Source organism: Anthonomus grandis, chromosome 7, assembly GCF_022605725.1.
Source record: "Anthonomus grandis grandis chromosome 7, icAntGran1.3, whole genome shotgun sequence".
NCBI lineage: Eukaryota > Metazoa > Arthropoda > Insecta > Coleoptera > Curculionidae > Anthonomus > Anthonomus grandis.
Genome location: NC_065552.1, coordinates 5419720 through 5443578, shown reverse-complemented (window position 1 = coordinate 5443578; position 23859 = coordinate 5419720). Strand labels below are relative to the sequence as shown.

The window sequence follows — 23859 nt, the reverse complement described above, 5'->3', positions numbered from 1 at the left end:
ACTAATTAGCATTTCTTGATCTGTAGTTGATTATAGTGTTGTTGCTGATGTTCCTTCAGTATGATAAAAATATTGGTCCAAGTAAATCTTGATCAGTTTGAAACTGATAATGGTCCTCTTAGAATCAATACAAAAAATTGATGTGAATTATTAAGCAATCTTATTAAATAAAAAATTAATTAAAATGTTATAATAATTATCATCCAAGAGACTATGATTGAATTATTAAAAATGATAGGATTTGATTACAGAGTCCCATCAGGATCAATAAATATTTGGTTAGAATAATTCCAATAACGCTTGTTGGTCCTCAAATTGATTAATTAAAAATCATCATAGTAATTTTGTAATATCAGAAAGTTAATAAAATTGTCCATAAAATTGATTATATAGTGATTATAACAATAAAAACATACCAGAATTAATACAGGAATTGATTATAATGTTTCAGATGAACTGTGTTGAGGCTGGAATTAATTATGTTATTGTAATCTCTTACTAGCTTAGAATTTAATAACTACTTACAAAAATAGAACCGGATTATAAAAATTAGACCGGAAACTAATCAGAATGATTTTTATGAGCCTTGAGCAGCCTGGTATTGATTAGTTAAAAATTATAATCATAATATAAAAAAACTTAACCAATAAAAAAAATAATTATAATGACTCAAAAGCAGCTTTATGGTCCAGAGTTATTATATATATTAACATTTTTTATAAAGCTTATGTTGCATTTAGAAAAAAGTTGTATTTGGTTGAAAGTAATAAAAAAAGTATCAAAATTAGTCAAATGAACGTACTGACTTCGATTTAATTATCTTATTACTATTATCTCTCAAAAACCTGGAATTGATTAACTGAATTATATTTAACAAAATTGTAATAAGTCAGAAAAGTTCTTAGTTCCATGGAATAATTTAAATAGTTATCATCGCAGAAAGTGATTAAAAAAAACAGAATGATTTAGCTAATCCTTATATAATCATTATTTCTTAATAGTTTGATACTTGATGAAATATTTACTTAAGAATCAATAAAAAAAATTAAGAATAATACAAAAAAGACCTAATGCGCATGATATTGATATTTCACACTTAATACAAAAATGAATCAGAATGATTCAGATAAATCTTTATTGATCTAGGATTAATCATTTACTATTAAGATATAGTCTACAATAAATTAATTAAAAAGTCTATGATGCAACAATTGTTTATTCAATTTACCTAAAATTGATCAAACATTCATCGAAGATCAATAAAAAAATTGGTAAGAATAATTGAGATATATTTAAATTTGGTCGGTATTGATTAATTAGTAATAATCATTCTGATTTTATAATTGTCATAATTTAAAAAAGTTCTCATTTGGATAAATGAGAACGTTGTGTGAAAACTCGTGGATTGAATAAAATATTACATCGAAATGAATAAACAGTTGCTCATAATAATTGTATTAAATCTTGATGACCTTTGCATTATTTAATTAAAAATCATCATAGTGATTTTATGATATCAGAAAGTTCTGATATTAATGGAACTGAATATACACCGATTATTATAATAACAAAAACATATCATAATCAATACAGGAATTGATTATAATGGTTCAGATGAACTGTGATAAGGCTGGAATTAATTATGTTACTATAATCTTAATAAATCTTTATTGATCTAGGATTGTTTATCTACTATATCTTAACAGCCTTCAATCAATTAATTAAAAAGTCTATGATGTAACAATTGTTTAATCAATTCACCTAAAATTGTTTAAAAATTTATCGAAGATCAATAAAAAAAATTGATTAGAATAATTGAGATATAGTTAAATCAGGTTAGTATTGACTAATTAATAATCATTTTGATTTTATAATTGTTATAATTAAATTATTATTAATAAAAAAAGTTATTAAATAATCGCTATAATATCAATTGATCATAAAGTAACATCAGAATGAATAAACAGTTGCTCATAATAATTGTAATAAATCTTGATGACCTTTGTATTATTTAATTAAAAATCACCATAGTGATTTTATGATATCCGAGAGGCTCATATTACTGGAGTTATTCAAATATTCATTACAATAAAAAGTGAATACAATAAAGTAATTGTTTAGCATGGTTTGGATGAACTATGATAAGTCTGGCATTGATTCTACAATTATTTTTAAGAACTTAAAAATAGGACTTGATGAAACGATAATCTCAGACTACAAATTAATAGCAATGGTTTTTATAAGCCTTTAGCTTGCCTGGCATTGATTATTTACAAATTACAATCGTGATATAAAAAAAACAAATTTATTAATAAAAATTTGATCGGGATAAATTTCCATTAACCTGGCATTAATGCATTGATTAATAAGAATTGCTTATAGAAGCAAAAACAAATCAAAAAAAAAATTAAACATTTATTTCAGAATCAATTTTTATGAAGGTTCAGTGGACTGGAATTGAATAATTAATTATGATCATAGTGATTCCAAAGTTATTAGAATTCAAAAAAGTTCTTTTCTGCATCGAATTATTTAAATATTCATTATAACAAGAATTGATTATTGGGCCAAATAATCGTTGCTCAGAATAAATCGAATAAATCCAAGATCAAATATTCATTACAACAGTTTAGTAAATGATTATACTAGAAATAATAGGAAAATTGATTAGAACAATCCAGATGTACTTGATTCCAGGTAAACTGTGATCAGTTTGGCATTAGTTATTTAATTATAATTTCATATTAGCCTCTACTTTATTAGGTACATCTAAGCATAAGAATTGATTATATAGTCATCTTATACCGTAAATTAATGAAAATATCTTTTATGAGCCTTGAGTGGCATGAATTGATTAAATAGAAAATGACAATAAAAATTTATTAAACATATATCTCAGAACCAATAAAACATTAATCATATTAATTCAGATGAATTTGATCGGTCTGGCATTGATAACATAGTAATTGTCTTTTAACGCCTGGAATTTCAAAATTAAAAATGGTAATGGTATTTGAAAAATTTTTGAATTATTCAAGATAATCTTTAAAAGAAATAATAAGTCTTATAAGCTTAGAATTGATTATGTAATCAATATCTCCTAAATAAACTCCTAGGTTTAACGGAAATTAATTATAATGATAAACGTATTGTTATGATTAAAAATAGATCGAATTTTCCTGAAATTGATAAAAAAATCATTACAGTAGGAATTTAATTTATTGCTAAAATAATTTAATGCTTTCATATAATCATTATTTCTTAATGGTTTGATTATACATTTGCCTAAAAGCCAATAAAGAACTATTAAGAATAATTCAACAAAGTCTTCATATTAATTAAACATGTAGCCAAGCCTAATACAAAAATGAATCTGAGTTATTAAGAAAAATTTATATTAGTCTGAATTGATTAAACATTTATCGAAAAATCAATTAATAATTGATCAACACTATTTTGATCAACTGCTATCGACCTGGGTTTAATATATTACATACATATAATCAATATAGTGATTATATTAAATAAATAATATTAAAATAATAATCAAGTTAAAAAATATTCAATTAGTCCTCTATTGATGAGATAATATAAAATATTATAAATCATCAAAGGATTAATAAAAATTTGATCGGGATAAATTTCCATTAATCTGGCATTGATGCATTGATTAATATGAATTGCTTATAGGGGCAAAAAAAACATTTATTTCAGAATCAATAAAAATAATTAGATTAATTTCTATGTAGGTTCAGCGAACTGAAATTGAATAATTAATTATTATCAAAGTGATTTCAAAGTTGCTAGAATTTAAAAAAGTTCTTTTCTGCTTTGAATTATTTAAATATTTATTATAACAATAATTGATTATAAGGGCCAAGTAATCATTGCTCAGAATAAATCGAATAAATCCAAGATCAAATATTCATTACAACAGTTTATTAAATGATTATACCAGAATTAATAGGGAAATTGATTAGAACAATCCAGATGTAATTGATTCCGGGTTAACTATGATCAGCTATTGGTTATTTAATTATAATTTTATATTAACCTGTATTTTATTAAGTACATATAAACATAGGAATTGATTATATCATTAGGTCATCTTACACCGTAAATTGATGAAAATACCTTTTATGAGTCTTGAGTGGCATTGGCTAGTAAAAAATTTCCATCGTAATACGTAATAATTAAGATGAATTTTGGTCGGTCTGGCATTAATAACATGATAATTGTCTTTAACGCATGGAATTTTAAAATAAAAAAATTGTTATGATTGAAGATAATTGTTAAAAGAAAAAATAAGCCTTATAAGCCTAGAATCGATTATGTTATCAATATCTCCTAAAAAAAACTCCAAGTCTAACGGAAATTAATTATAATGGTAAATGTATTGTGTATTATGATTAAACATAGATCGTATTTTGCTGAAATTAATAAAAGAAATTCATATTTAATAATGGATTGATTATACATTTGCCTAAAAGCCAATAAAAAACTATTAATAATAATTCAACAAAGTCTTCATATTAATTAAAAATCTAGTCCAAGCCTAATACAAAAATAAATCTGAGTTATTCATAAGAATTTATATTGGTCTGAAATTGATTAAGCATTTATCAAAAAATCAATTAAAAATTAAGCAACACTCTTTTGATGAACTGCTTTTGATCTGGGTTTAATATATTATATACATATAATCAATATACATAAAATAAGTTAAGAAATATTCAATTCTATTGATGAGAAAATGTAATATATCCAAACCGAAATTTACATTTCAGAGTATTTTTCCCAATTTCTCTTATATAAGCTTTGATACCATTAATTAGAAAAAATCAGTCTACATCTAGCTACCAAGTGATAATCACTTCATATAATAAACCCATTCGAATATCCTTGCATTATATTTAAATCTACCTACTATTAAGTGAGTGAATACAACTAGGCTTATTTAGACTTTCTTCAATGTCTTCCAATTTACATAAAAATATTTTCATTTCAGGAGAAAACAGTGGAGATTCAAGCATCGCAGGCTCAGGCAGCAGCTATGGAGAACACAGCAGCGAAGGGAGCGAGGGTAGAGCCGAAAGCGAAGCCTCAGAGTCACAAGACAGAAAACCTTTGGAGGGACATATCAACGATATGGAGCGTCAAAAAGTCGAAACGTTCTTTAGAGGACTTAAAACACAAGTATGTCTAAGCAAGTGATTATTATTGATAAATATCATTCCAGAATCAAATCTCAAAAAAAAATTATTAAGCATTAATACTGGCTGAAAATTGACTAGTATAGTGATTATTACAAAGAATCCTAATTCACTAATCATGCAAGTTGATTTTGTTGATTTTATCATTATTAAGCTCTGAAATTGATTTAGAATTTATCAAATTGACTTCAAATCAGTCGGTTATTAATTGTTTGAAATAATAATCTGATGGGGTGTATTAAATCCATGAAATATTGTAGCTGTTGACCTTAAGTTTATTAAATTCAAATCAAAATTAATGATAATCGTTATTACAGAATCAATTCTTAAAAAAATAATTATGATTTATATGGGCTTTTGATTGCTTAAAATTGATTTTAAGTAGGAATTATAGAACATTTTTGATTCTTTCATCTCAGATCCAATAAAAAATATGTCAATCAGTATGATTCAAGATATTGATAATGACAAACAAAATTGTAATGAATCATAAAAGTTAAATTTAATTAAAAATCACAAAAGTCGTGAGTCGAATATACTTTTAAATTAATTTAAGAAAATTATCACACATTTACTAAACGCCTAGGATCATACTCGTTCTTTAATAGGAAAAACTACTGTGATTCAAATAAATCAAAGTGGAGTATTAAATTAACAAATCAATTAAATTATAATTATAGTTATTGATTATCGTTGTTAAAGAATTAATTTTTGAAAAAATAAACATTGGTGCATATAAATAGTTTTCATAATGTTTAGACAAGATTCGAAATTTTATTAGCTTAGAATTGATTAAATAATAAATAACATTAAAACTGATTAAACAGTAATTGAAGAATCAATCAATTTTTAGTAAAATTATTCAAGTTAATCTTTATAGACTATAAATTAATTATTAAATTATTTTCTCTTATCAACTTAAAATCAGTTAATTGAAAATGTTAAAAATTATGATTAAGAATAAGCTTTATCTATTTGGAATTAATTAATCAGTAAGAGAAACCAACTTAAAGCAGTTTTGTTTTAATAATTTTATTGTCGTAATTCAAATAAACTCAATTGGAGTACTAAATCAATGAAATTGATTAAATTATAATCATAATTATTCATCAGCATAGTTATACAATCAATTCTTAACAAAATCATTATAAGTAATGATCATAATGATTACAAAAGATTCTTTATTTATTTATCTCAGGATTATTCAGCTAATTAATCAGAATGTTCACATGACACAAAAAATTGTTTTGATTCCAAAGTCCTTATAGCATGGAATTGAGTTATGTTATACCATACATGGAACACTTAACTGGGAATAAGTAAAAAATAATTTATGTGTACCTTATGGCATTGATTAAATAATACTTACATCTTGATATCTTGAAATTGATTACAAATGATTATAGTGAAATAGTGACACAATAATGCCCAAAAAAAGAGATAATTAATTACAAACTCCTCACTACAACACTTAAAAAAATATACTGTTTTAAGTAGGTTAATTAACCATTTCTATTGTATAAAACAAGCAAACGCAATTTAATGCTAATTCAACAAAAAGCAGAACGACAACAGAAGCGAATACTGCGGTTTCCCACAAAATTACACTTATTTGCTTAGGAGCATTCAGAGGTCACCTTTTCCGTCTGTATAAAGCTGGTAAAAGAATTAAAAATAAAAAAAGATACCCGCATAAATTATCGTATTTACTTCAAACTTACTTTCTTAAATAAGCTCTCATTCTGGCTTTCTCTAAAACCCTTATAATTACGACTAAAATAAATTTAAACACTTGTAAACAGACCTATAATGGGTTTGCTAGTAAACCATCATGACTCATCGGAAATCAAATATAAGTGGCAAAAAAAAACCGCGATGTTTACTAACCTACAAAGTAAAGATATTGAATTTAACAAATAAAGGCGCGGTGAGTTTGCCATCGCTCCAAGTCAAGAAATTATTGATGAGACACTCCTGCTCTCCATCAGGTTTATTTAAACTTACTTGTGACGTCAATGAACTTGACGTAGGAAAAGTTTATTTTCATAGAAAATTTTATGCTTATAAGTTTCTATAGGGAGTTTAGTGTAAGTTTTTTATTGTGTATCTGACACACAGGTGCACAGGTGCCCCTGTGATTCAAAGATAAAAATCTAAGAAACTAGTTGGACCATTATGATTATTTTAAAAGTGAAATATTTAGAAGAGTATTTTCTACATATTTTATGAATAGTCTAGAGTAAAATAAAAAAAAAGTCAAAAACAAAGTCTGGTTTACAAGGTCACGATTTAATTTAAAGTAAAATATCTGAGAAACCAAATTATCAATTCTCATCAAATAAAAGGCATGATGCTCAGAAGAATATTTTAAACAAATAATGACAACATTCGATTTTAAAAGTAAGCACTGAGTTCAGAGAACTGTATCTGAAAATCAAATTAAAATATTATAATTTAATAAAAAGCATGATACTCAGAAGAGTGCTTTTAACACATACTATTAATAGTTTAGAGCAATCCAAGTTAAAGTTTCTGAGATACCGGTTTTTTCAGGTAGTGAAGTCCAAGGATATAGTTCAATTCTTAAAGTAAGCACTCAATTCAAACAGCTGAATCTATAAATCTAATTAAAGAATAATCATTTAATAAAAAAGCATGATACTCAAAAGAGTGTTCTTAACAAATAGTGTTCATACTTTAGAGCAATACATGTTGAAATTTTTGAGATAACAGTTTTTAAGTAGTGGTGTTCTAGGATATAGTTCAATCCTTAAAGTAAGCAAACAATTTATATATTAATATATTTCAAATACTGATTTAGTATTTCTCATTAGGTAAGAAGCTTGATACTTAAAAGAGTGTTCTTAACAAATAATATGAATACGTTAACGCAATGCAAATAAAAAGTTTTGGGATAAGAGGCTTTTTACGAAGTGGTGTTCAAGGATAAAGTTCAATTGAAGACACAAGTGGATGAAGGATCTATGTAACATTTTAAAGAAATTTAGTTTTTGTATTTGACCTATATTTTAGATATCTAGTTTGATTTGGGTTTTCTGTCTCTACGATCAATAATGGCTACCATATCTAGCTGATAAAGGAGTGATGTACATGTTTTTTTCCAATGAATAATCATGAATGAGGTAGAACGAGCTCCATAAATCGTTTATCCATTTAAACTTGTTCGCTTTTTATTTTAGACCTTATTAATCGGTACACAGATCCGTAAATTGAGGTAAGATTTGTTGTTTGTTTATATTTTGTACCTGGTAATTGTGCAGTTTTTCTTCAAAAATATCTCATTAAGGACAAAGTTGATGCTGCAACGTGCAAACATTATGGTCTGTAATGGTAAGTATATATACCTCAACGTTTTTAGGAAAATCTTATCATGCAGCAGTCCCTAGCAATGCTACAAAAACAACAATTTAAATAATCAAAAATTTTGGGGTTTTTAGTGAAGGGGTTTTGAATAATAATCTATAATTTCCTGAAAATTAAACGTGTTTTAATCTTGAATGGAAAAGAAATGTTTTTTTATCTTAAAAAAACATATGCAAAAATAGTGCTAAGTATTTTTATTTTATTTATAAGGATCTCTGTAAATTAAGGGCATAAGAGCCATAGCAAATTAAGGGCAAAAATTAGAAAAGTTTTGTTTGAATATATCTATATATTTAGTGTTTTTAGATTCCTATATTGATTATGCTACAAATATATCTGAGCATGGACCTTTCGAAAAAGATTGTACCTCAGCTTCAAAAAATATTAGTTGCTGTTCGTCTACAAAACCATTCTTAAGTATGTTTTAAACTTTTTACATAATATATTTTGTTTCTTTTTTTTTCCTTTTATAAACTAAAATATATTTTAGGCCCAATTCACGAATATGTTAGTATGAATTCCCCAATATTGTCTGCTTTGCGAAATAAAGATTCTGAAATATTAAGCGCAGATGTTTTAGAACCATAGCTTGACCACAGTCTAACAAAATCTATATACTTTGGCTTGACCTTAGAACGCCAGGTGATTTTAGTGGTAAGAATTTTACATACGCACTTTCATTATTTTTGTGCACTTTTATTTTTTATTGCCCTTATTTAGAAGCGTTACTAACAGTTCAAAATAATGAAACAAAAAATAACTTTTTGGATCTAAGTCACTCAAGCTCCTTTGAATACAATATTAGTCCTTTAGAGCCAATACATTTTAATGGTAAGTTCTCTATTCCTTTTTATTAGTGCCACTGCAGTATCTGTCTGAATTTATGTTTTTTAAGGTTGATTTTTTTTTAGAACTTAATGATGAAAGTTACATTATGTATCTTCCGTATATTGCCGTTCCACCAGTAAATCCCGATTTAACTATGAAGACCCGTGTTAAAATATATTACAATATGGATAAAGTTTTATTTTAATTGTCTTTTTATTTTCTACATCAACATAGTTTTTTAGATTTTTCTGACAATGGTTCTTCGGATAACTATAGTCTATCAAGTAGCTCTGATGAAGATAGTAGTGACTTTTCTGATTCTCAGGGGGAACGCCAGAAAAAAAAGGAAAAAAAAGTAGGTTCTGGAGTTAAAGTTACACATATTGAAATGGAAAAACGCAATGCAGAACAGAATGAAAAAGAAAATAGAGATCCGGATGCAACAGATATGCAAATTGAATCACTTAGTGATTTAAATCCTGGTGAAAGAGTAAAAAGAAAAATATTTGAGTTGCCTGAAAAAACTTCTCGAACAAGAAAGAGAAGGGAACATGAATGGAAAAGAAAAAAAGCAGCAATATCTAGGGAGAAGGGAGAGAGTTATATGTCGCAAAAAGGAAAGGTAATTCCAAGTAAGAAGATTAAGGTTGGTCTTTTATGCAAAAGAGTCAAATGTAGATTGCAATGTCACTCCAAATTTTATGAAGAAGCAAGAACAAGCATTTTTTAAATATTTTATTCCCTACACATTAATTCCAAAAATGCTCTGCTATTTAGTAGTATTTTGATTCAGCCGGTTGCACGCCACAGAACAGACAGGCAAAAGGACAAGCTATTTTCTTTTAAATATCGGCTTACTTTTAAAAATGAGGAAAGGTTTGTGTGTAAATTGGCTGTTATGAATCTCTACCAAATTTCTGCTAAAAAAATTCAGCTGATTCAGAACAAACTTAAATCGGGTTCCACCTAGGTGGAATTACTCCAGATAAACGAGGATTTCATAAAAATAGGCCCCACAAACATTCAAAGTAAGTAATACATTTTATTATTTCTCACATCCAAAAATTTCCATCAGAGCAGTCCCACTACTCCAGGAATAAAAATATTAATAAATTATATCTCTCACCTTTACTAAATTTACAAGAAATGTATAAGCTGTACATCGAGTCATGTAAAGAACAAAAGCTTCCTAAAAATATTTGGTGAAACAGTGAACTTATAGTAACATTTTTTCAAAACACTTTAATCTTTCTTTTGGGCAGCCAAAAAGCGACACCTGCTCCACATGTGATGCAGGATTAGACAATGAAGAGCACAAAGAAAATTACAAGCAGGCTTATTAACAACAAAAACGAGATAGGATGAATGCCGAAAAAAGCCCCAATACAGTGTATTTAACTATGGATCTACAACAGACGATGCCTTTGCCAAAATTAACTACCTCCAAAAGTTTTTACTTAAGACAACTCTGGCTTTATAATTTCGGAGTACATGCGGTTAGCAAGTTAGGTAACAAACCATTTTTTTACTTGAACAGAGGATGTGTCAACGAAAGGGAGTTTTTCTAATAATATGGTCAGATTCATGCGCGGGCCAAAATAAGAATTTAAATATGATTACACTTTATCAATACTTTATTCTAAAAGGATATTGCAAAACAATTGACCATAAGTTTTCTGAAGTAGGGCACTCTTATATGGATTCTGACAGGGACTTTGGTCGTATAGAAAAGGTGCTGCGAAAACATCTATACTACTCAAGAGTATCGAGATCTTATCAAATCGGCAAGTGTTAAGAACTCTGTGGTATTTAATATGACAGTTCATTTAAAAAAAAAATTAGGATATTTCCGAGAAAATGCACCTTCTAAACAAGAAAAAAAATACCTTAAATCAGCAAGTGTGCTTTCGTGACCGTATTAAATGGATTCGAGTGGAAGAATATGGAAGTTATTTATACAAATCAACTTTGGATGAGAATACTCCCTTTTTGAAGGTTAACATTCTTAAACCTAGGTGTCAGAGGATTAAGGCTGAGGATTTTACACTAAATATTATAAAATCCAAAACTAACATCATTTCAGCAGAAAAAATGTTAAACCTAAAAGAGCAACTTATTAATGTCCATGAGGAGTTCCGATATTTTTATCAAATAATCATTGATAATGCGGAAGATTAAGTCTCCAAGATAAAAAAAAGAAAAAAATGCAAAACAAAGAAAACTCTTCTTAAGTAAGTGTGAAGAATTATAAACCCTTTATCAATTTGAGTTTCCGTTTATTTATATAATATCCTTGTTTGATAAAAGATCTATCTTACCTATGGTGTGACTTAAATCATTCATCAATTTTTGTAAATTAAAATTCTGTTTTTTTTTTAATTGATAAAGGGCTTATGTAACTAAAATTGTTTTTACAAAAATTAGAAACTATTATGCGTTTCTAATAAAGATAACTAAAATTTTTTAATAAACATCTGTTTAGATATGCTGACAGTATTTTTTTTAAACCTTCCAAAAAAAAAGTAATACATCGAAAACTTTAAACCTAATTTTGTCATATTATTTTTTTTTGACATGAATCCTTCATCCACTTGCGTCTTCAATTAATAAAGTAAGCACTTAATTCAAAGAGCTGTATCTAAAAAACTAATAAACTAATTCTCATTAAATAAAAATCAGGATACTAACAAAAGTGTTATTAACAAATAATGTTAATAGCTTAGAGTAATCTAAAGTAAGTTAAAGTTTCTGAGATAACGGTCTTTTTGAGAAGTGGCCTTCTAGGATATAGTTCAATCTTTAAAGTATGCACTAACTTCAAAGAGTTGTATTTAAAAAACTAATTTAATAATTCTAATTAGATAAAAAGCATGATACTCAAAAGAGTGTTCTTAACCAATAATGTTAATAATTTAGAGCAATATAAGTGAAAATTTCTAAGATAAGAGTCTTTTTAAGTAGTGGTGTCCAAGGATATAAATCAATTCTTAAAGTAAGCAACAAGTTAAAAGAGCTATATCTGAAAAACTAATTGAACAATCCTAACTAAATAAAAAGTTTGATACGCAGAAGAGTTTTCTAAGGATTGAAGGTTTTTTTTATTTTTTAATTTTTTTTTAATGGTATTTATAATGGCTCGTGGAAACTTGTATCGTCGGTATTTTTCTACTGTTAACAATTTTTTTAAAAGATTCCAGGATCCTGAGTTCAGTCTACTTCAGCTTTTTTCCAGAAATTGGAATCACTATCTGGAATAATGTTTTGAATATTTTTAGTAAATAATTTTTGAATGCATAATATAGTTGCATCCTAATAAATTAATTGGTGGAATGAATGATGAATGACCCGTAGCTACTACTGATGGGTCCTGAGGACCCATCCTATTTTTAAATAGGGTATATTTTTTAAGTTTGGCAGCATTGGATACTCGCTCTCTCGGTACTCCTCCGCAATACCATACGCGTGATTTCGCCAGCATAGATTCATACTTCAGTATTCGTTCGTGTCCGAAAGAGAGCAAGAAAACTCCGATTCGGAAGAAGAAGAGTTGCCCATCAGGAACAGTTGGTATGGGAAAGACAATACCAAATGGTCAAAAACAGCAGGTCTTAGAGGTAGGACCCCTGCTCATAATTTGGTTACTATCTTGCCTGGCCTTATTGGCCCTGCTCGTAATAATCCTCCACGTGAACCTGTAGATGCTTGGAGTCTACTAATTTCTAATGAGATGATACATAAGTTAGTTGATTTTACCAATTTGAAGATAACCTCCACCAGAGAAAACTATAAAAAGTCTAAAAGGTTTGCTCAGTCACAAACTAAATTTTGGCCTTCGTTTACTGAAAATACCAACATATGTGAAATCAAGGCGTTTTTTGGGTTGTTGTACTTTCAGTCCATCTTTAAATCTAATCATGAAGACGTCCGTTCTATGTGGGCAACAGATGGGACAGGAAGACCTATTTTTCGTGCTACTATGAGTCTGGCCAGATTTTCGTTTTTATTGAGCTGTCTCAGATTTGACAATGTAGAAACCCGAAAAGAAAGAGTAAAAACTGATAAGTTGGCCGCTGTGTCAGAATTATTTGATGAGTTTGTAGCTAGATCAAAGTCATGTTATTCACCGGGAATTTACCTAACTGTAGACGAAATGCTTGTACCGTTTCGAGGAAGGTGTGGATTTCGGATGTATATTCCGAACAAACCTGCCAAATATGGAATTAAAGTGTAGTTTTTGGCTGACGCTAAAACGCATTATCTCTTAGATGCAGAGATCTATGCCGGTTCCGAAATTGAAGTTGATGGTGCAAAAAAGCCTACATTATCAAATCCAACAAGAGTGATTCTTAGGCTTGTGGAGTGTGTTAAAGGCACCAACAGGAACATCACCGGAGACAACTGGTACAGTTCAGTGGAACTCGTCGACGAACTCAAGAAAAACAGTTTGACGTAAGTGGGAACCTTACGAAAAAATAAAAAATCTGTACCACCTGAATTTTTACCGAACCGAAAACGTGCAATTCATTCATCAACGTTTGGATTTACTTCTTCAACCACTATAGTGAGCTATGTGCCAAAAAAAAGTAAAAGCGTTATATTACTTTCTAGCATGCATCATGACAATTCTGTCAACGAAACAACCAAAAAGCCGGAGATAATTCATTTTTATAATGAAACAAAATCTGAAGTTGACGCATTAGATGCGAAATGTGCATTGTATTCAGTATCCAGAAGAAAAGGTAAAGAAATAAAACGATACTCATTTATCAAAACTCTTGGGAAGCAATTAATACATGAACATTTGCGACTCAGAATGGCCAACAAGAAGGTGTACTCAAATGTACAAATCCTCATTGCTGAACTTTTGGGGGTTGCGAATCCAGTTTCTGAGCAGCCTCAAGTACCTCCTGAAAAAAGTAAAAGAAAAAGGTGTGCCATATGCCCCACCAACAAGGATAGGAAAACTGCTATCCAGTGTGACATATGTAAGTTGCCCATTTGCAATCAATGCTGCAAGAAATTGTGCCCTAAGTGTTCTGAAAAATGATTTTAGGTTTTTTTCGGTTTATGTACTGTAATAAATAAATAAGTCTTTATTTCCAACGGTCACCCACTTACAGGAAGTGCAGAAAAAAAATACAAATCAAAACAATAATAACAGAATAAAAATTAAATGCAAAAAAACAAAGTAGTAAAGTAAAATAGTTAAAACTAATTTAAAGAATAAACAAAAAGAAAAGAAAAATAAAAAAAAAAGAACTCAACAAACCTTTATGCCACACTTCTAAATAACAAACAGCATTAGACAGGTACTTACAGGTTGTAATACTAGGTTATTGATTGAGTAGCCTCAGCACAGAAGATAGCGTATCAACAAATAGATCTATGTTGTAGTTACAAAGCGTATTAAACAAATTACATATGTAAAAAATCGGAGCTCTCTTGAAAATATTATTTAATGCTCTGTTGCAATAAAAAGTGCGAGAATTTCTGGAGTTTATCCTTGGGACAATGTACCAAATCTGATTTAGGAGTGAAATGTAGTCTATTTTGTTGTTTACTAGCTTATATAAGAAAGTTATAGCCGTTGTCACACGATGATCGAGTAAGGTTTTCATATTGAACCGTCCAGGCATGACATTTTGGCAAGTGCCTTTGGCTGGATAAACGCCATCTTCCCTATAGTGCAAATACTTTATAAACCTGCGTTGTATATATTCAACGTTTTTGATTTCAGTTTCATATATTGGATGCCATATAAGTGACGCATACTCGAGTCTTGAGCGTACAAAAGATTGATATAATAATAGTACCACGCTGGTATCGTTAAAATTACGACAATTTCTAATAATAAACCCCAAAGACCTGGATGATGATAGTACAATATTCTGAATGTGGCTTTTAAAGTCAAAATTTTCATCAAACGTTACACCCAAATCCTTGATTTCATGGCATCTTGTTAAAGGAAGATTCTGTATATGGTAATCATATTGTATAGAAGTTTTATTTCTACAATAGGAAACAAGAAAATATTTTGATACATTAAGAAAAAGTCTGTTATTCTGACACCAGCTATTAATACTATTTAATTCTTCTTGAAGATGTTGGCAGTCGGCTAAACAGTTAATTTTAGTGTAAATTTTCAGATCGTCGGCAAAAAGCAATTTATAACAAAAGATGATTGATGCGAGATCGTTAATAAACAATATAAACAACAAAGGACCCAAATTTGCTCCCTGGGGAACTCCAGATTTCACTATATATTGAGAAGAACGAAAGCCGTCGATCTCGACAAACTGCCTACGCCCATTGAAATACGAGGAAAGAAAACTTAACAGACCTGTGGAACAGCCCAGATAATCCAGTTTTTTTAATAAAATTCTGAGATCTACCTGATCAAACGCCTTTTGAAAGTCCATGTAAAGGACATCTACCTGACCTCTAGCATTAAGCGCCTGACACACATATTCAGAAAGACAGCTCAGGTTTGTGACACATGATCTCTGCTCCACAAACCCGTGCTGATCGATAGAGATGAAAGATTTAACTTGATTGTACAGTTGTTTATGAATACAAATTTCAAAGAGCTTGGAAAAATTGCATAAAATAGATATAGGTCTATAATTTCGATAATTATGTAATATACCCAAGTCGTTTTAAATTTTTGAAAAAAAAATTTTTTTTATTGATTTTATGGCAATTTTATTATTATGGGTCCTAAGGACCCATCAGTAGTACATATGTAATAAAAATGTGTCAGTATAGTTCAGGGATGATGAAATATTAGTCTATTCTTTTATATCTTCCTAAGGTGTCTTCTTTGCTGATTTCAATCCTCGTTTGTCATCACTATTTGTGGATAACGTCTCCCTCTTATTGTAATTGGACCTTTAGATATTGATCTTATTAGGATCGGTACGATAATGAGAAATTCTCTGGAACTGGTTTGTACCGATTTAATATCTAGTATTACAATCATTGATTCTCTTTGCTCCTCAAACTGATTATCATCTTTAGCTTCACCTTCAAATGAGTGGGATCAGTTGTAATACTATTTAAAAATAAACCGAAAAACGTGCATCAAGATTAGCAACCACATACATAAATCATACGTTACGATGACTAATCTTAATAAAAAAAAACAGGCAACTGCAGGATCACATAACACCCAACGTAACCGACTGACTGCAACAATAAGAACAAAAGTGAGTATCGCAAGATGGGGAACTAATTGTGCGGGCACGGCCAGAACGTGACATTTTCCATATTACTTTATATTGTTAGTTGTCGACTAATTTGACGTATATCCTTTCGAGGCGAGATAAGCCATTGAATTTCGACGAAATGTCACGAATTTATTGTGTTTTGAAACGGCCACACTTGACGAACGCACGTCAGGTCTTTCTCAAATTTTTTTTTAGGTCAAATTGGTTATTTAGGGTAATAAGGATTGGATAATTAGATATAAAGTTAAAATTCAATTTTTATTACTATGTATCTTCTTTACAATTATTATCATCCGAAGTTTGGAGCTTTTGAGATCATTTTTAGTGACGTTCACTCAGAAGGTTTACGTTTGAATATTCAAAGAAATGGTTCATTTTTTCTCGAAGAAATCGGCCTAAATAGTAAAAAATTAAATTTCAAGTCACAGGTCTTAGATACATTGAATATAAGATAAAAGGATGATCGCACTGCTTTGTCTAGGTATCTTTAGATCTTCTTGTGTAATGATTATAGATCTAGTGATTATAGATTAAATTCTGTGTACACAAGAATTGTATTGACTCAGACAGAAATATTTTTAAAATTATGATATTTTTAATAATTAATTAATCAATTCTAGGTGCATGAAGATTTGTCTGAATGATTTTATTAAATTTTCTAAAACTGATTCTGAGATGTTTATTGAATTAATTGGTGCAATACAAATTCAATTATGATACTAAACATGAAACAACCAACTTAAATTGTTTAGTCTATAAATATCATAATAGATCTAAACTAATAAACAGAAAAACAGCACTTTACATTATAAGCCCATGATAAAAATTAAAAGTTAATAAAATAGGATGGATACCAGTGTATAAGTTGTGAACTATCCCTGGATCCTATTTGTTCTTGTAATAACTCAACGATCTGCTTCTGGGCCCTGTTTCTAAAAATTTTACACCTTTTTCGATTTTTGAATTTGAAATTTGAATTTTTCCACCAAAGTCTAAATACAAACTGGTCTGAAGCAATAGCTTCGAAAGTCTCAATCTCTTTATTTAGAACGAGCAGGATGTTACTGACTGCTCTCCTGTTGACATCAGAAGAAGGCTTACGGAAGACTTACTGTTTCTGAGTAAAACAGGTGTACTATATTCAAGTCGCTCAAAGTACTTTGCTCTAATAATTTTGTCAAATATATCATCATGACAAAAATTGTTATGAACCAGGAATTAAATTAAATTGATTAGGGGGATTTAGATGAACCATGATTTGATATTGATTATTTAAATTTATCTCTTATCAGCGTGGGGTTATTTGAATACTCACCATAACAGAAACTGATTACCTGGGCATCTCAGAATTAATAAAGTAATGAATCATAATAAATTTTATGAATCTTGATTAAAAATAATTGTACCAATAAAAGAATTACGATCTAAAAAAGTTTTTATATGCCTGAAAATGATTAAATTGTTTGACCAAATACCCCAAAATCATTTAAAAGAAATAAAAAAAAATAATTCAGATGAACCATTATGCACCTGGAATTGATTAATTAATTAATTAATAAAAATTTTATTTTATATTTTCCTTTGAAATAATATCTATAGTACCCTAAAAGATTTCGATAATTACGTTATATTTCTTCGTATTAAGAGAGTATTTAATAGAGTGCAATTTTTTTAAATTATGATATTTTTAATAATTAATTAATTCATTCCAGGTAGATAAAAATTCGTCTAAATCAATTATTTAATATAGATTCTGGAATGCTTGTATAATCAATTGGTGTATGAATAACTATTTGACCATGCTCATGTCTATATATAAAAGCTACTTTTTTAAATCATAATAGTATTTTTATCGTTATGATCCCTAACAATTAATCAATTATGGGATAATAAAAGATAATGATTATTTATTTAATTAGAGGCTAATAAAGATTTATCTGAATCATTATGTTTAAAATTTGTCTAAGTGGTTATTGAATCCCTATTGTTAAGACTTTTTTAGTCAATTTCAGACGTAAATTAGATTGTGTTCGTTTAGGGTGATAATTTTGTTCTAAGTATTAGGTATCAAGCATAGAATAATCAATTAAATTAAATTTTGGGTATCTTAAAATTATTGATTTCAATAAACATCCAAGAATCAGTTTTAAAAAATTGAATAGGATTATTTAGAGAAATCTTCATGAACCTAGAATTGATTAGTTAATTATTAAAAATATCATAATTTTAAAAATATTTCTGTAAGTCAATACAATTCTTGTATAGACGGAATTTAATCTATAATCATCAGATCATTAACATTTCAAATTCTATAGATTAATTAAAAATGACCATAGTAAACAACATTGTTATGATTAAAATCATCCTTTATCTGCCTGGAATTGATTAAACAGTCTTCATGTTAAGAATTAATTAAGTAGTCAGAAAAATATTAAACAGAATAATTCAGAATAAGCTTTATTGGCCTGTTATTGATTAATTGGTGAGGATTAAAATGATGAAATTGTAATGATGAAAAAAGGAATCTTTATATGGATGAAAATGGTCAAATACTTAAGTTGATTTAACAAACTTCAATAAATCAATATTAAAAAAATTATTAGAATTATTCAGACGACTCTTTGCTTGCCTGGAATTGATTTAATATTTAATAAAAACATACTTTTAAAAAGATTGCTATGGAACAACAGACTTCTTATGTACATAGAACTAATTACATAATCATTGCAATATAATGCCGGGAATTGATCTACTGGCGATAATTTTAGTTAGTTTTATGAGCGTGAAAATTGTTAAATAGGCATTATTACACAAATTGATTAAACAAACTTGCATGAATCAATATAAAAAATTGATTCAATTAAATTAAGATGAACCCTTATGCCCTTGAAATTGATTAATGCATTAACAAAAATATCATAATTTAAAAAAAAATGCTGGGAGTTAACACACTTTTAATATCAATGGAATTAATTATGTAATTATCGGAATAGAAATTAATGAAACACGTTTCTTAGATTCAACAATAAAAAGAGGAATCAGAATGGTTTGTAGAGAACTTATGGGCTTGGAATTGAGTATATAATCAATATCTTTTAAAAACATCTAAAGTTAATTAAAAATAATTATATTGATAACACCATTGTTGTTTTGATTAAAATTATGCTTTATCCCGTTAAAATTGATTAAACAGTCTTCGCAATGAGGATAATTAACCAGTTTAAAAAATGTTTAATAGAATGATTCAGATAGTCCTTTTTTAGCCTCTAACTAATCAAATATTTATTATTTCTGAATATCCTGTAGTTAATTAAATGTTGATGATTATAATGATGAAAAAAGTAACTATTATACGCATCAAAATGGTCAAATACTCGAGTCGACTAACCAAACTTCAACGAATCAATATTAAAAACTTGAATAAAATGACTCAGACTAATCTTTTACTGAAATTAAATAATAACAATAAATTGCTGTGAGTCAATAGGACCCTTGTTGTGTACATAGAATTTTTTACTTAATCATCAAAATAGAAATTAATCATACAGTTTTTTTTGCATCAACAACAATAAAAGAATCATTAGAATTTGCATGAAACTTATGGGCTTGGAATTGATTACATGATATACGCCTGGAAATCATCAGTTATTTAATAAAAACATCGTTATATTTAAAATCATGCTTTGTTTCCCTATAATTGATTAAACAGCCTTTATGATAGGGATTAATTAACCAGTCGGAAAAAATATTGAACAGAATTATTCAGATAAATCTTGATTGACCTCGAATGGATTAAATGATCATTATCTCTTAATTTCCTGTAATTAATTAATTAGATGAGGATTATAGTGAAAAAAAACCTGTTATAATTCAAAAAACAGTAGATTCACCCGTACCTTTATGCTCCTGAAATTAATTAATAAAAATTCCGCATTTTAAAAAATATTTATGTGAATCAATACACGTATATGAAATTAATTATTTAATCATCATAATAGAGGATGATTAAACAATTTTCTTATGATTTTTATGAAACTTATAGGCCGGGAATTGATTATTATCTATTAACGTTCTGTAAGGTTTATTAAAAACTGTCTTAAATCATAGTGATGGCAATATTGTTTTAATTACAATCATACTTTATTTACGTAGAATTGATTAAAAAAAATCTTCACTACAGAAATTAGTTAACCTATCATAAAAAAAATTGATCAAAATGTTGCATGTGCAAACTTTTGTTGGTCTCGAATTAATTAAAAAATTAAAATCTAATATCCGGTAATTTATTAATTTGTGAGAATGTACTACTAAAAAGTAATTTTAATACGGACGAAAATAGTTAAATAGTCATTACTACATAAATTTATTGAACAAACCTCTAAGAATCAATAGAGGAAAATTGATTGGAAAGATTTAGGTGAATATTGAATACTCATTGAATTGATTAATTCATTAATAAAAAATATTATAATTTTAAAAGGAATGCTGTGATTTAACACATTTCTTAGACGTATCAATTATATATTCATCTCAACAGGAATTGATTAAACGGTTTTTTCAGTAGAAAAAAATAGAAAAAAAAATCGCAATAATTTGTATGAAACTTACGGACATTAATCCTGTTAAATTAATTAAAAATGATCATCGTGATAACCAGATTGATCTGATTAAAATGATGCCTCCAATGCGGCATTTATTGTGAATAAAATCATGCGCCTGGAATTGATTAAGCAGTGTACATAAATTAGTTAAAAATTAATTTCAAAAATTATTGATTGCAATAACCTAGATTATTGTTATAAATTTTTATAATATTGTTAATCAACAGGCAAATAATTGAGGAGGATTATAGTGATAAAAAAACTGTTATGGTTCAAAAAAGTCATTATCCACCTGGAATTGATTACACATTCATAAGAAAATTAATATGAATGGTTCAGATCAATCTTTATTGGCATAAAATTGATAAAATTTGTATTTCTTAGTAAAAGTTGATTCTTCTGAAAAAAATTTAATTTCCCCATAAAGAACCAGAAAAATATTAAAAATTATAAAATTTACGGATAAACACCTCATAAGTAATTCTAGCTCAACTCAACCACAACCAGTAAAATAACGTTTTCAATTCATTAATTTGTTTAAGGGAAATTTTAGCAAATACCATAACCAAGCACAAGTAAAACAGTCTCAACAATTGTTCATTGTTTAAAAATCACTTAGAAACAAAAGCAAATTAGTACGAATTAGAATTAGTGCTGTGAGAATCATTTGCTTCTGAAAGCCTGTATTTGTTCTTGATAATCTGGTAACCAAACAAATCAATTTATTAAAGCGTTACTTTAAAAAGGGTCAATAAGATGTGTAAATATTCGATTATATATAAAAATTCAAATGTTTTATTTTAAATTTTCAGGTTTTCGTTAGTAACTCTCTAGCGAACTTGTATACAAAGGGGCCCAACGATCAGGACTGGCAGCTGAAATACACCGGCATCCCCGTTGTTATTCTCGATTGTGGAGAATCCAGGGCGCGAGACAAACGACGAATACAAATTGCTCTGGCAGAAAGAGGTATTGTGTAACCCTTTATACGAATCCTACGAAATGGTGCTTGAAATTAATGCATTTTTCGTATTTGATGTAAAAAATAATAAAGAACCAGGTAGAAATAAATAGAAACAATCCTGATAATTTTATAGTCTCTAAATATGATTCACGTAGGTTTTAGTGTTATTTTAGTCACTTAATTCAGATTAAATCGTTTTCTTTGAAAAGGACTTTATTTCATGATTTAGTATACATCCAGATATCACAAAATGAGTTTTAACTTGATCCAGGAAAAGACTGCTATCTGGCAGTTTTTAAATAGTCTTATTCCTATAACTCTCAATTTGATGCAGGATCTTACAGGCCTGATATCTTATTAATTTAGTTCATATATTTAACGATCTCCACAAAAATCATAAAGCAATTGATTTGTATTCAAATAAGTTTTATTTAACGATTATAGCTTTAGTAGATCACATGATATAAGCCAACGAGTTCCAGGTCAATGCACCAAGCGCCAACAGACATCAGATATTGTTTAAAGGACCGTATCTCTCAAGGAGTATATGTATTATCAGTTTTGGATAAATGGATTCTTGATCTACAACATCGATTCTATTGATGACGATCTTAATTGGTTATTTAAGATATTGGACATCTCCTGGAAAATGAATATGAAGAATTAGGTTCAAAGCTTTGATAGTCTCTATAAAGATTATAGAGCATATAGTTATACAAGGTGTTCGGTTAAGGTGTACACTATCTATATCTCAATAATCCCTAAACTTAGCCAATTAGGAGAAAAAAAAATCATAATAAAAACAGCAACGAAAAATCGTCCAAAAATATGAGACGCAAGTGTCAAAATAAAAATACAAATTTAAAATTTGGCCATAATTACTAAATTAAGATTGATAACGCAATTGGAAAGCTCAGTATATTGAGGAAAACAAATAAATGTCATTAAAAACGCTATATAAAGTACACTTCTTAACCAATGTTATTAAACAAGGTGTCATATGAGAGATAATTTTTATCTCTCTTATTGGACTTTTTCAGTGACATAAGTTAGTTAAAAAAAAGAAGTTAGATAGCGCTGTTCACTATTGTTAGAGTTTTCCTAAAATTTTTGTAAAGTTTCAAATTGATCCGTATGGTCTTTTAACTTACAAATATAAAAGCGAAGTCTACATTTTATGGAAAACCCCATATTGATACCTTTATCCATTTTGGTGTAATTACCAAATACCTAATGATAACAGAAGCAGAAATTTAATAATCTTCACGAAAGTCATAGGGCTATTACCGAAATACCACACAAACGATATTTCACCATCGTAGCATCAACATATCTCAAGATATCGTACCAAGACTTCTAGGTCCATGCATTAAGACCCAACTAAACGCATCTAAACTTTAAGTAACTATATTTACTAAACTGTTAATCCGTCTTAAAATCTTAAAGCAATTTTGAATATATCACGTCTCAGTCTACCATACTGCTTTAATTGGTGATCATCAGTATTAAAAAAAAATACTGAAAAAACTTTACGACTCTAGGGTACCCTGCATCTTTTGGGTCTGATATTATGTAAAGATTTAGAGGTTTGATAGTTTTTATAAAAATCACAGAGAAATTAATTATAAAACAAGATATCCTCC

At 28.3% G+C, this 23859-nt stretch overlaps 1 protein-coding gene across 1 annotated transcript in view; it reads left to right on the top strand.

The window, feature by feature from the left end:
- LOC126738200 (uncharacterized) overlaps positions 1-23859 on the top strand; it is a 112534-nt gene that overhangs the window by 66622 nt on the left and 22053 nt on the right. The window contains exons 3-4 of the mRNA XM_050443409.1: positions 5009-5196; positions 22065-22221. Of these exons, the coding sequence (XP_050299366.1) occupies positions 5009-5196; positions 22065-22221 (345 nt within the window). The remainder of the gene's footprint in view (positions 1-5008; positions 5197-22064; positions 22222-23859) is intronic.